The 14981-nt window shown below is 38.3% G+C and overlaps 1 protein-coding gene across 2 annotated transcripts; it reads right to left on the bottom strand.

Moving 5' to 3' along the window:
• Window positions 1-1574: 1574 nt before the first annotated feature.
• On the bottom strand, window positions 1575-13135 carry man1b1a (mannosidase, alpha, class 1B, member 1a). 2 transcript variants are annotated; one of them, XR_015711325.1, is made up of 15 exons: window positions 12859-13135; window positions 12423-12549; window positions 10351-10459; window positions 8952-9121; window positions 8737-8870; window positions 8503-8594; window positions 8107-8298; window positions 6866-7014; window positions 6542-6730; window positions 5251-5441; window positions 5002-5122; window positions 3676-3870; window positions 3240-3371; window positions 2227-2494; window positions 1575-2060 (listed from the first exon to the last, which is right to left on the bottom strand). XR_015711325.1 is itself a non-coding variant. In XM_087791042.1 (14 exons), the coding sequence occupies exons 2-14, from the start codon at window positions 12522-12524 to the stop codon at window positions 2285-2287; spliced, it is 1986 nt and encodes a 661-aa protein (XP_087647168.1). In that variant the 5' UTR covers window positions 12525-12549; window positions 12859-13135; the 3' UTR covers window positions 1575-2284. The 2 variants fall into 2 exon arrangements, 1 of the variants encoding a protein (XP_087647168.1); XM_087791042.1 differs by having other exon boundaries at window positions 1575-2494.
• Window positions 13136-14981: the final 1846 nt, after the last annotated feature.

Below are 14981 nucleotides of genomic sequence, written 5' to 3'. Positions count from 1 at the left end.
CTAGTTGGACAATGCTTCATGAAGCTTCATCAACCCGTCACTAGATAAGAAACTCAAATCAAGCTTTATTGTTGGTGTTTATACAACAGTCGTGCAGTCCAGAGAAGAAAACGTTCCTCAAAGAGTCGATATAAAAACACAAAAGTTGTCTGCAGAGGTGTGGAATTTACAGAACCTAGTTTTTGAAAAAGCAATAGATAAATGAAACAAATAAAGTGTCTTTAGCAGCAGCCTACGATATGAAAGAACAACAGTCCATTCATCCATATTCATTCACTGTTGAGATAAGATGCTAAAATAATTGTTCTCCACAACTAGAACTAGAAAAGTGTTTTTTTTTTAAGCACGATGTGACCTGATCTTCAACATCGCAAACGCTTTTAAAGACAGTTGTTAGGATTCTTAATCAGGTTAGAAATGTATTATAAACAAGTCCTGATTTTAAATCCACAAAAAAAAGAAGAAAGATTATTTTCATGTATTTATTTGCATGAAATAAAAATAATTTATCATCTTTTTTTCCCCCAAAAAAAATCTATTTTGGCTGCTCAAACAATCCTGGAATTGATTCACAAAAAAAAAGGAAACACAAGGATCACAATCACGGATAATTCAAGTCACATGATGTGTGATAACAGTTTCTGTCGCAGCAGAAACGACCCGAAACAAACCAGGGGGGGAACCAACAAAACAAGAAGAAGGAAATTAAAAAACCGACGCAGCCGTGATTAAAAGAAAAAAGGAACAGAAGCAAACTTTCATTTTAGCAGGCACAGTAAGGCGATTGTGAAGTAACGTATGGCTCCCGAGTCCAGGACTAACTTAAAACGACGTCCAGCTTCATGAAGGTTCGACTCCTTTGATGGACCGACAAAAGCCCGAGATGCGTCTGTGAGAACTTTAAGGGGGTTTAAATAGACCGTGACACGACCAGAGTTTGGCTGGATTCAGAACATAAACCAGTAAATTAACGAAATTTAAGGTTTTCGGTTTCATGTTAGTCCTTATGTTGACGACGCACTAGTGTTCATAGCAGGCTACCAAAGAACCTGATCGTGTTGTGTTTAGACGAACCAATCACTGGAAACTTCAGTAATAACACAGTCATCACTGGCATCATGTGGCAGATTTTTCACTTTACACGTCACATTATGGCCAGTGTATCCCTCAAAACGACTGTTGTTGCAGTCGGAGCCCTGTTTTTATAAAAAGTCTCAAATATTTACATTGAAGAGCAGATACCTTCGTCGCGCCCGACACGTGAAAACCAAACTTCACTTCGATATTTCTTTTAGCTAAAAAAAAAACAACAAAACAAGATATTCTTCTTAAACTTGGAAACAAAAACCACATGTAAACATCACATCCTACAGAAGGAATGTTCACTAGTTTCATCGTTTTCATCCCGCGTGTTGTTCCCTGAAGCGCCAAACTACCCTTCGGATGAACTTGATAAACAGTTCTTTATCTTAGAATTCTACTCTCTCAACACGTGACCGGTGATTTTTGTAGATGTCGCAAGTGCAATGCATTCTGGGGCTTTCACAGTTGTTTTTTTTTCAAAATGGTTAACATTTTACATACAGATGGACAGAATGATAATGTCAAGACTATCTTGATGTGTTGTTTCTAAATAATGAAGGATCTACGTCTGTTTTCTTGAATTTGTGTTTGGTGGACATGAGCTCGGGAAGGTGGGAGACCTTTGGGGGAGGAGCTTGTGTGTAAACTGATCATTTGAGATCAATAGTTGTTGGATGAGTTTAGGCTGCATCTGAAGAAGGTAGAAATATTTTAGCTTAATTTTTTTAAAAAGCTCATTGTAACTCGTCTTTTTTTCAATATTTGCACCTGCATTAAAGATGAAATCTAAAGTGCTTCGCCCCCTGGAGAGTTTATTACTCTGTAATTGTGTCTGTAAGGTATCTGTGTTTACCTTATCTTCATCATTGAGTTCTTCAAAATGAGGGCAAGGCACTGGTCAACTAGAGCCTTCTTCTCCTGTCAACCACCGAGTTTGTCCGTTTCCAGCACGAGGCTGAGGCAAGAAGCGTCTCCACCTGCAAAAAGCCATCTCATGGAATTCCTTGGTGTGTAAAGGTCAACCAAGATCTGTACAGGACTCATTGCACGAGAGTCCAGCTCAAAAAATCCCAACATTTTCCTTAGGAAAATATTAAAAAAATGTTCTTTCACAAATGAGTCAGTGGCCAGCGCCGACGTTACCTCCGAGTCCAGGCGTGACAGTCAGAGAGAAATTGAACACAACTTCTCTCTGGTGATGTCACTTGGGTGCCGACGGCCAGATGGGCAGTGGGTGGGCTTCCGTGTTGAAGATGTACTTGTCCAGACTGAGCAGGTCCATGTCGTCGGAGAACAGCAGGTAGAAGTACTTGAGTGTCTCGCCCAGGAAGAAGCTCTCCATCTTGTCTCTGGGTGCCGGGTTGACCGGGTCGCACACGTTGTTGATGGACGTGTAGCCGCCGTCCGACACCTGCAGGGGAGCGAGGAAGAGCTTCTTTAGCTTTTTTTTTTTTTTTCACTTCATCTTCATTGCATACGCTTTTGTTGGACAGATATTCATGGAAGTATCGGTAAAATCTAAATATTAAACAGTTGAACTTAACATTTAAAATGTTTTTTTCGATGTTAAATTAATATTTATTTTATAATTTAATTGAATCATTTTGATTTTTTCAAATAATAAAAACAAGAAATTGAAATCAAATTGTTTATTGTTGTCGTTTTTTACAAGTAGTTTTATCTTTTTTATTCCAATAGTTCAAAATTTTCTAAATTATTATTTTTTTTAAATTCAATACAAAAGAATGTTGGTATAAAATTACCAGACAATATCAAACGAGTACCGAGCTACTAAATTTGGGCCAATCATGGTGGCACTATTAGACCAACAAACTTTTTTTTTGTATTATATTTAAAAGGATGCAAATAAATAATAAAAAACAATACATTTGGAAAATTATTTTTGAAAGATTAGACTATGAAACTCTCTTATTCAATTATTAAAAAGAAACAAACAAATTCAACCCTTAAACAAATAAAATATATTCAATGAAATTATTTGATAAAAACAAATACCTTTCAATAAAGAAATTGTTGAAAAATAATCAAATGCTAAAAAACAACAACAATATTTGAATAACAAAAAGTTCAAGTGTCAAATTTAACAATTCAATATTCTGATGGTGCTGACATACTTCGATAGATAAAGTGAGTACCTTTGTGTACTTGTTGAAGCTCTGCAGTATCTCCCACCCCCAGTCTCTGTACTTTGGATCCTTTGTGAACCGGTACATGTAGAAGAGACTCTCCACCGTCTCGGGTCTCAGCAGGTTGTGTCTGTCTGCAGGCTGCAACGAAGAAAGAGGGTTTTTAGGTCAACATTAAAATGTGTTGACAGCAGCTGTTCCTGACACAGGGCCGACCCGTGCTCTCTGCGTCACCACGACAGTAGCTCCGCAGTATATAAGAAATACTTATATCTCTATTTGGACTCTAGGTAAATAAGAGAACAATGATTTGTAGTGCTGGCTTTTTGAGAAGAAATGGTGGGAAGCCATTTAAGTGAAGGAGAAAAGGCTTCAAAATGTTACCAGCGGACCAGAGACAAAGATACGACAGCTAAGCTAATGCTTCAATTATATTTCCTCGTACCTTTACAATAATGTCTCTGGCTTCACCGGGCTGTAAGCTGAAGTGAGCGATCTCAGGGCTGAGTCCAGTTTCCATCTGCTTGTACATCTGGTGGCAGGTCTCTATCAGCTCCTTCGCCAGGTCCATGTGGTCTCCTGGTAAACCGTTGTGAACCCCCAGAGCCAGGGTTCCTGGCAGGAAACACACCAGGTGGTCCTGAATGAACAAAATAAGACAGTCAGAAATATCTGGTAGGGTTACTTTTGTCTGGAATACCTAATTATATTAGTATATTTTAGCCTTAGATACAAAATTTGCAGACCTCAACACTACATTTATCAAAACCACCTTTTCATTTACCTACTTGGTTTATTTATCTTGTCTAAAGTCTAAAGATCATTACGGAACAGGAATGTCAAACTGAACCACAACAAGGGCCCAAAATGTTTCCCAGATACAAATGAAACACATATCATATCAGTCCAACTTCAGACCTTTTATGAAAAATAGTAAAAAAAAAAAAAAAAAAGTAAAACTAAGCATCTATGAGATCCACTCTAATCCCTTTAATTCAGTTATATTATATTTCAGGTTAATTTGCGTTTTTTGATTGACATTTGTCATCCCTGCTTTCTAAAATGAGTGGTCCCTCACTATGCCACGTGTCAGCTTCAGTGGTCTCGCAGGCTATTTTTGCACACGGTACAAAAACGCATGTCATTAAAACATACTGTGGGAATATGTACACAGGATCACTAAAGCTCATCGACATTGTTAATATTGTTACAAACAGATTTTTTTGAACAGAAGACAAACTTTAACAAGACAACAAAACTTAATGGGAGGAACCAATTACAGAATCCACTTTACTTATGGTGCAAACAGAACTTTCATGATGACCGTCTACACTCTGCTCTATTCAGTGATTGCAGATTGTTTGATATAATACTGTCTTTAAAGTCTACGTTTATGTTGCATCGTCAGAAGTGATCGACATTAGTGATGGTGGGCTGGGCGACCAAGCATTATGGGAGCTGGCTGAGGTCACAGTTGTTGAGAGGGATAGCATATGCGATGTTGAGTAAGAAAGTACTAATAAATGTATTCAAACAAATTTTGTTAATTTATTAAATGGGAAATACTTTATAGTTACTTTATTCTCTTATTCACGTGCCTTTCAGAATGTAATCCCCGAAATAAATTAGAGAGCCCCATAAATCTCTTTCAATGCTACTCTTGACTTTAATTATGACGTATTATTTTAATGCTCTTGTGGGACGAATTAAACAATTCAGTCTGATTTGGCCCTTGAGTTTACACACGTTTTGCAGAAGATGAGTATCGTACCATTTTAGGGTTGAAGCGGCTGTGGGACAGCTCTCCCACAAAAGTCCATTTGCTGGGACCAGTCTGTTTCACGAGGTGCTTTTTCACCCCATCGATGGCCTGGAGATAATCCTCCAGCAGCCTGTGATGACACGACGACAAAACAAAACGTGTTTTAATTCACTCTACAGTATCCAAGGATGTTTACACTTTAAGATACAGATCTGGGCTGGACTTGTGCTTCACCGACTGACTGATGATTCCACTTACTCATCTTCCACCTTCCCTCCCTGGATCCACTGCTTGAGCAGGTACTCGTAGTAGCTGTCTGCTCTGGCTCCCAGCGTGTAAACACCTTTGTGTGTGAACTGGCCAGTGTTGGTATTGATGAACATTGGAACCAGACCATCTTGTTTCCCCGGCAGCTTGTGGACCAGATTCATGACCTCATTTACGGCTTCCTATGGGGGAAAAAAACAAAACACTTAAATTGATCCCACAGCATTAGGTCAAGGCCACGGCTTCATATTTTACTTGAGCAGACAATGTCGTTCGGAACTGCTCCGAGCTATTGATCCCTGAAAGTCCATAAAATGCCACTATAATGACATAATCCACACATCAAAGAGGTCTGGGATCCACGGAAATAAATGACTTTCATGAAGTGTCAGCATGAAGGGTTTATCCACTTTTATACGATCTGAAAGTATTTCACAGCTCAGGTTATAACTAAAACTTATTTTTTGGTTCTCTTGAGTGAAAGCAGGAGCAACTCTACTCAGGAAAAACTCTCACTCCTATCACTCACGCAGCCGTTCTGTTTGATTAAGGACACTTGTTGACCTTTTTTTGAGCAGTTCCTGACTCCGGTCAAGTATACGATGATGATTTATCATGCATTTTAAATGCATCTAGTTTACTTAAGTACATCCATGCATATTTTTCATGTTGGTGATGGTCTTTCGTTTCCATTTATGAACCTAGAACTCATCAATAACAGTGACTTTTCAATAACGAATCAATTTCATTAACAACCCATCTATACACCCATTTTATGAGATGCCTTTAAATCTATTTTAAGAACCTATTTCTCTTTCTTTTTTCTTTTTTTTTCACTTATATTTGATATTTTTACATTTAGAATCCCATAATACTTTCCCTTTAGCCTTTTTTCTCGCATTATTATGATTTATGTAAAAATGTGGGCCACTGAGTAAAGTTTTTCAATCCTGTGCGTGTTACACAAATTGCAGAATTGACAATAACTTACCTTTACCTTAATCAGATGAATTAAGCTGCACGTGTTGAGATCAGTATTGGCTCGCAGCATCAAAAAACACAAACTAAGTTCGCTAAGTGTGACTCCTTGGTGGAAATAATGAACCTTAAATCAAGTACTTGGATGTGAATAATACATTTAATGGCATTAAGGCCTTAAGTAGTTTATTTGAACATATCTGGCGAGAAAAAGTGTATCAACTTTTCTAACAGCACCATTTAACCAACACATGTCACAAAACAGGATTCTCGTGAATATCTAAGATGGATTTTCCAGAAGTACCTGGTACATTGGCTCATCGGTTAGACGACTCAGCTCCCTGAACTCCAGCTGGATGCTGGTGACTTCTGCTAGCGTGCTGTCTGACGTCCAGCGAGGAGGGTGGGCTGTTCCCTTCCCGATATTGACGTCAGAGAACGGGATCTTGGAGGGAGTTTTGAAGGCCGGCATGAGCCGAGAACCCAAGTCTTTCTGTTTAGGGACAAGACAAAGTCAGTGACGGTGGAATTTACTGCGATGTAGAAGCCTCAAATAACTTAACAAGATAAATATCAGCTTTAACATTCTTAAGATGGACATGATAAGGTTTAAACAAAGGCGACTCACAGCTTTATCCAGAAAGAGCTGGTCTTTGGAAAGATGGTAGGTGCTCAGCAAACCACCGAGAACTCGGATGGTTGTCTCGAACAGATTCACGTCGATGTTTTTGTTAAAAGTCAGCTCTTTATCGACCCACTGCTTTGCTTCTTCAAACTCTGTGTGGGTGGAGAGTCTGATCAAAACAAATCTGTAGCTGATCATTGCACAATTCAATAGCATCAACTGTAGTGTGAAATCTAGTCCTGGATACGTTCAAACTGTAGAGCATGGGTGTCATAACTCCAACTATGTGGCCAAAATGTTAAACTCAAAACAAGCGAGGGGCTGATGAGTTTCAATGAAAAGCCACAGCAAAATATCAGAGATCCTGAAAAGCATATATAGTGTTGGTAGGGACATTTACTATTTTTGTGGAGAGGGTCCATACGATTACAAATTACCAAATTGGATATTTACATAGTAAATTAACACTATAACAGTTTAACACTTTAACAGCGCAGTTATAGTGAAAACAGGTTTGTGTTAATCAGTCTGATTGCAGAGGGGGAGAAAGAATTTTTGTGGCAAGAATCTGGCGATCTGATCCGCATTACACAATACTATATATTGTGATACTGTATGAACAAGGATATATTTGTACTATTGTCCGACTCTGGTGTTGCAGAATTTACAGACCACATGACTCTTCATGAAGTCGTAACGGCTTTCATTTGTTTTAAAACAAAAATATGTCCAAACATCAGCTTTAAAAGCTGCTGTAGTCGACTGTATCCTCTCGTCCTCAGTCATCTCCTAGATATTGCAGGATTTCGGAGGATGCAATGCCTCGGCCAGAAGTTGAATTGAACACAAGTTGAATGGAAAAACTAATTTTTATTGTATAAATATAAATATGTTTTAATCAAATTATTTAGAAATATTTTTTAAAATATTAAGCAAACTAAAAAAAATACTGTTGTTTTTACACCGGCGATACAAACTTCTGATTTTGATAAAAGAACTACGGTAAAAATTAAATATGCCAAATAAATAAATGAAAATCGATGCAATGCTGTTGAGTATTTATACAGGAAACTAAATAGTAAGAGAGAGACAAACTATCTATTTTGGATCATGTGAAAAATTAACTTGAAAACAGGAAAAACACAAAACATTTAGGCAGCAATAGCCTGAATGAAGAGTTTGACAGCCACACTGTGAAGGGAGGCCTGTCAGCATCGTGTGAACAACAAAGACATCACAATTACCTTCTTTCAAGTTCAGAATCCACATGGTGTCGAGGGAATCTATGAGCGTCAAGCCAAGTCCAAACCACTCGCCGAAGGACCTGGAGATGGGCTTGAGCTCGTCGTGACCCCAAGCGTAGTCCTTGTAGCCTTTCCACGCGTGTCTGAAGGCCACACGCACTTCTTCTAGTCTGTCAACCGGTAAGACTGTGGCTGGAGATAAAACGACAAAATAAACATGATAAGTATATCGTTAAAACTACATTAAAGTTCAAGAGAATGACAAAAAAAAAAAACAGGGGTTGTTAAATCTCTGGTTGAAAATGAATATATTCTGATAGCACAGCTCTATGTGAAACAGAGTGAAGTTAAGATTCAGATGTTTGTTACACTAACAAGTCACAAGGTCGTTGTCACCATTATCAGCGGCATGGGTTGCAGCTTCGTGGTCGACGGCCGACGGCGGAGCCTCTGTGGCCTGATCCGCCTCGATCATAGCCCCGCGCCAGCTGCACGGCAAAAAATAGAATTGAGGAACAAACTTGTGTTTCGTTTAGCGACAAGTCAGAATGTTCATAACTTGGACAGAAACCGGTAACACAAGTGTTAAGAGATTCCATGGTCTGAATGTTTCTAAGGCAGCATTCTCACCTGACTATCTTTTTTTCTTTGTCCTCTTCTTCTCGTTCCAGCTCTGGTACAACTTCTTTCTCTTGCTTCACACCAGCTATAGTTCCTCCTCTCTGTAGATTCGGTGGTCCTCGTTTGAAAGGGAATATATTTTTCTGTGAAGAAACAAACGGTTCAATCAAAGTGTACCATCACATGTCTATCAAAAATTCATCAACATTTTTAAATTAGCAGACCTTTGTTTTTTTCTCTACAATTGGAGGCAATTTTGGTTCTTTGACAGCTGATAAGTTTGGATTCAGGTCCGGCCCCAGGTGTGGCCCCGCCATTGGAACTGCTGATCTGACTGTATTGAGCAGTGGCTTCAACTCCACATCGCCGAGCCAGCTCTCGGGATCAGGAAAACCTACGGATCAATCATATTAATATTTATTCAGAATAACATTCAAGTTAAAAAGTGGGCACATTATATTAGCGACAGCACGTCAACACAGCTGTTCCTTTAATAAAAACTTAATTAATTAATAATTTTGTTATTTAGAACATTTAAAATCTAACCAAATATAACGCAGTTTATAACATTAAAGATAAATTGTATAATCCTCCACCTGCTTATTTGTTAAAATTGCAAGCTTTGGTTTTATGTCAAGCTCTGTTAGAGACTCGGAGAATCAAAACTTCTTATTAACTTCTAAGTTTAATTGGAGAGGAAATAGGATGAGGTAGGAGTCTTAATTTGATAAAATTCATATTTTTTCTGCTTTATTGTAGTGGGATTTTGTTTGTGTTTGTTATGAAAAAAAATATTATTTCAAATAAATACATCTTTTCTTCAGATTCAAGGGCTTCATGTCTGGAATATTTTTGCCATGTTTATTTTTACTAGATCATTTTTGTGTCATTTCTAGGGGAAACGGCAGTGGTCCTGAACCACTGGGCTGGGTCTGCGAGGCATTTGATACCGGGCCACACAGAAAGAGAAAATAATGTTTTTTATTTCTCTTGATGATTACTGTCCATTTGTGTTTTATTCATTTGAAAAAAAAACAGGATTTTCTCTAAACCCATATTAGCAGGAGACTCTTGACATGTCCAGGCACGACTTTGTTAACTCATAACATAAGTAGAGAAATGAGTGGAACCAACTATGTGGGAAAGGACAGAGCGTCTGCTGATTCAGGTTTAGATGTATTTTTTATGCACTTAACGTTTGGTTATTCTGGGTCGTAACATTTTATACCTTGACATTTATGGTTAACAATATAGTTTCTATTTAACTACAGCGGGGAAAAAATACATTTTCTATGCGTCCCTGGTTTAACTGGCGATTCACAAACCTACTTTTCTGACGACTCAGATTCTTATGGCTTTTGAAAAAGAACTAAAATAAATGAATATCACAGTTTTTGGATGCATTAAAATACATTTCACTTCATTTGCTTGCCCCTATAGATGCACAAATATCAACATTTATCCTTCAAAAGACCCAGAATTTGTGACTGAAATTGATTTATTTTTGTTTTTAAATATGTCTCCCTCATGTCTGAGACACGTCTTAAGGGAGAGTCCCTCATTGCGCAGAGGTTTTAATTGCGATTGTGAGATTGTGTGTGTTTGTGTGTGTGTGACTCTTGCCTCGCCATTGATGTCTGAAGCTGGGGAAGGAAAGCAGCCCAAATATAAGCACCAGAGCAAACAGGAAGAGGAACAGGCTTCGTTGCAGACGAGACAGCTGCTTCCATCTCTGTGGGAAGAGAATCACGTGTCCAAAATATCACCGATCTTGACACGTCAAAATGTCATCCAGAGAAACAGAGACAAGCTGCTTGCTCGCCCAGGATGGAAAACATCTAGGAAACGTCAAATAAGCTCTGCATTTAAGAACTCTGGTCTCTCTGGGGGGGACGTGGAACAGGAGGGCTGGAGAGGTGCTGCACTGTTACCTGCTCTAATTAACACCAGTGCGATATCCTGACACTATTGAGTCATTGCTGGCATATGCGCCTCAGGGATACTCAGCATAGATAAAACCGTCACTTATATTTATGGTTATTTTTGACGAGCCGGTTGAACATATGGTTTTATCAAGCTATTCAGCGTGTGTTGAAGATTCTCTCGGTTAACACTGAGTCACTTTCACGGTTTGTTCCTCTAAATTAGTAAATAATACAATAACATTAAATTAATACGGACACAAAGTGAATTATAGCTTTAGATTGTTGACAGTTGGTCAATTTATCACATGACTTAAACTCATATACCCTTTCTACAAAGAAGTTAAGGGAACTACAAACTGCATTTTCTTTTGTCAAGGTTCCCCAGTGTGGGAAGGAAAAAGGAATGTACCTTATTTTATTAAATGCAATTATTTTGGAATAAATCTTAAGCTGCAACAATGTTAGGCTACACAGTTCTATATCTTTGAAATTTTAAAGAACGTGGAAGTAACTTGAAAGATCAAGTACAAATACATATAAAAATGTATAAACGAGAATTCTCGGTGTCAATATAGTTGTTGTGTTTGTCACACCGTAAATGTAACTTCATATTAGGGAACAATTTCCTCTTTTCGACGACAGCAACCTTGAAATCGAATCACTTCAGAGTAAATCCATTTCAAATAAATCCAAAAAGGTTTCCGGTATTCTGTTTACATCAAACAACAGCACAAAGCAATGCATACATAACCTCTGCTACACTTCAGAGTATGTAAATATTGAGCAACAACGCCCTTTTCATTTCTTCTCATTTCTGCCCCTCAGCAGGATACATCTTGAAAAAAAAAACTGTTTTGCAGTCTTGGGACAAACATTGCCTGTGTTGAATGCTTACATAAAGGTCGACTGTAATCTTATGCACACTACTGTTTTGTGCAATATTTCTTTAGAGACAAACCATCTATTTTGAATCATTAAAAAAATTAGCAGTAAAAATGGAAAAGCTGAAAACATTCAGGCGGCAATAGCTCAAATTTCTCGATGACAAAACAAGGAGGGTGTACACCCAGAAGGGTTTATTGGTAAACTCTTCATTTAGGTGATAGTTCACCCAAAATTCCAACTTCACTCATTTTCTACTCGCCCTCATGTCGACTAAAGATTTGGAATCATTTATTTAGAGTAATCTGTTCCCTTTTAGAGTTAAAGGCAAAAAATGTTTGTTCATTTTATGTAGCAACTAGAGCTAAGTTTTCTTCATCTTTGTCCAAAAAGACCAATTTTAAAACATCCATATACTTCCATACGGCTCGTCTGTAATGTCCATCTTGTATTGAAGCTTCGACAAGAAGATTTGTTGCGGAAAAAGATAAAAAAAAGTCTATTTTTTACTATCCTTTGTGGCAGACGTTAAAAGAATGACAAGCTTTATAAACAGGAAATACTCCAGATAAATATCGCGAGCGCTTCCAGCTTAGATGGTCGCCTGTATGCGCTTAAACAATCGTTAAATGACAGTTTATTAAGGCACTGGGCAATTTTTAAATGAATCTTGTAAAGCACCGTGTGATGCTTAATGTCTTACATATAAATATCAATACCAATATTGTATTATTATTATTTAAACGATTGTGCCGATGATGTGAATCTGATGGGTAAAGTTCAGATCCAAGTACAATAACAAAGACAGTTTTTTTCACTTGAAGAATGTTTGTCTCAAGTTCTTTAGAGGAAGAGGTTCTCGCTAATACAAGCCAGACAACAACTCACCCTCCAACACGACTGTCGACGGTGCTTTCCATTGGTGTACATTAGATTGTACGGATCAGTGAGTGTGAGGGAGATGAAGTCTTTCTTGGGTGGAGGATGCATGTTGTCTTCTGAGGGGATCAACAATCTGTGGAATGGGGGAAAAAAACATGGAACTGTCACAATGCTCATAAATCATTAGAAATACTTTTCCCCACATGGGTGAGAAGGTTAACATTCATTGATCATTCATTTTCTTGACTTATAGCTGGTGTATTAATGCCATTTTTATTGTTGCGTTAATACATTTGGTTCAAGTCAAAGATCAGTGTTTCCACAACAGAGGTGATGCTATAAACGTGGCAGATTTTTCTTTTTTCAACTAAGCACTCAGATGACTTTATTTTGGCATCAACATTAAAAATAATTCATTAACTTGACGTGAGTAAACACAAACCTTTAGGCCCGCGTTCGTCGTCTCACATCGAGGCTAGCTTCTATGTTGCTAGCACAACTGTTAGCACGTCTTCTACAGTTGTCCCGCCGCGAAAAGTGTCACCGTGTCAGGGAAGAAACGAGCGGCGACGAGACGGTTCTTCGAGCCATTGAACTCCTTCGCACTGAACCCGGCGGCCATGACCTCTTTTGCGTGGGTTTTAAAGGTGCAATTCCATGTTTAGGTAAAACGCACCAGAGAGTGACAGCTCAGATACAGACTGATGCGGAAAAACACAAGCGATGACGTAGAACACCACGTGATCCCACACGTGATCCGTCTTACGGCGTCTTAACCCCTTAGCTGACGTTATCTTCGTAGCATTAGAATTACTTCTTTTTTTTAAATATTTATTATTATCTTATCTCTCATATTTATTTATTATTATTAGCACATATATTTTAAGCAGTTTGATTTTTTTTTACATGAGGCATTTTTCAAGGGGAAAATCAATGAAACGAAATAGAAGAAACATTGGACCCAATTGGAACTTTTATTTATATTATCAATAAATTAATAAAAGAAGGAAATCAGGAAGCAGGCAAACTCTTAACTTCTTCTGTTTGTTGCTGGTTCTTTCAAAGTTTTTTTTTTTTTCAAGTTTGTTACACTTGTGTTTCCGATAATCAAACAAATTTAAATAATAGTCACAACAAGAGTTAACAAGAAATGCAGTTTTTTAATAAAACATTTTATTATTAAGAGAAAAATAGATAAAATCCAAACATACACACCCTCAACGACAAAAGAGATTTCGTTTTTAGTTACTTTTTTAAGTTTAGATTAGTTTTTATATGTTTATATATATATATATATATATATATATATATATATATATATTTTGTAGGAACAATAATTGTTGCAGACTTTACTGACCACATGACTCTCAACGTAACTGCTTTTGTTTTGAAAACAAAAATGTCCAAACATCAGCTTTAAAGCCTACGGGAGTCGACTGTATCCTCTTGTCCTCAGCCAATTTATTTCATTCTTTATTTAGCAACGGAGGATTTGATGACTGCCTTGGGTGGAAGTTTGATTGCGACACAGAAATGAACAAGGTCGGGAATACATAAAAAAAAAAAAAAGATTTATTTTATTTTATTATCTTTTTTTTTTTTTTTTTAATTCTAAACACACTTTATTGAACTGTTAATGATAAAAGAACAACGGTTAAAAAAGGAAAAAAAAACAATACAGTGTAGTGGAGTATCAATACAGTATAGTAAAAACATGTTTTATATATATATATATTCCAACCTCTCCACTGTGACATGTTTCTGTCATATATATATATATATATATATATATATATATATATATATATATATATATATATATATATATATATAAATAGATAGGCAGGCAGAGAGACAGAAAGACAGACACCGACACCGACACCGACACCGACACCGACACCGACACCGACACCGACACAGACACAGACACAGACACAGACACAGACACAGACACAGACACAGACACAGACACAGACACAGACACCGACACCGACACCGACACCGACACCGACACCGACACAGACACAGACACAGACACAGACACAGACACAGACACAGACACAGACACCGACACCGACACCGACACCGACACCGACACCGACACCGACACCGACACCGACACAGACACAGACACAGACACAGACACAGACACAGACACAGACACAGACACAGACACAGACACCGACACCGACACCGACACAGACACCGACACCGACACCGACACCGACACAGACACCGACACAGACACAGACACAGACACAGACACAGACACAGACACCGACACCGACACCGACACCGACACCGACACCGACACCGACACAGACACAGACACAGACACAGACACAGACACAGACACAGACACAGACACAGACACCGACACCGACACCGACACAGACACCGACACCGACACCGACACCGACACAGACACCGACACCGACACAGACACAGACACAGACACAGACACAGACACAGACACAGACACAGACACCGACACCGACACCGACACCGACACCGACACCGACACCGACACCGACACCGACACCGACACCGACACCGACAGACGAC

The sequence above is a fragment of the Callionymus lyra genome, chromosome 5 (genome assembly GCF_982586985.1).
Source record: "Callionymus lyra chromosome 5, fCalLyr1.hap1.1, whole genome shotgun sequence".
Classification (NCBI taxonomy): domain Eukaryota; kingdom Metazoa; phylum Chordata; class Actinopteri; order Syngnathiformes; family Callionymidae; genus Callionymus; species Callionymus lyra.
Note: the sequence above shows the minus strand (reverse complement) of the source record. Positions and strands in the feature narration are given on the sequence as shown.

Excerpts from the sequence above, each read along its gene's own strand:
- man1b1a (XM_087791042.1), bottom strand. The coding sequence starts at position 12,524 with ATGCATCCTCCACCCAAGAAAGACTTCATCTCCCTCACACTCACTGAT. Across the intron at positions 6,731-6,865 it reads AGCTCTTTCTGGATAAAGCT|AAAGACTTGGGTTCTCGGCT; the intron begins GTGAGTCGCCTT and ends GTCCCTAAACAG. Across the intron at positions 5,442-6,541 it reads CCGATGAGCCAATGTACCAG|GAAGCCGTAAATGAGGTCAT; the intron begins GTACTTCTGGAA and ends TTTCCCCCATAG.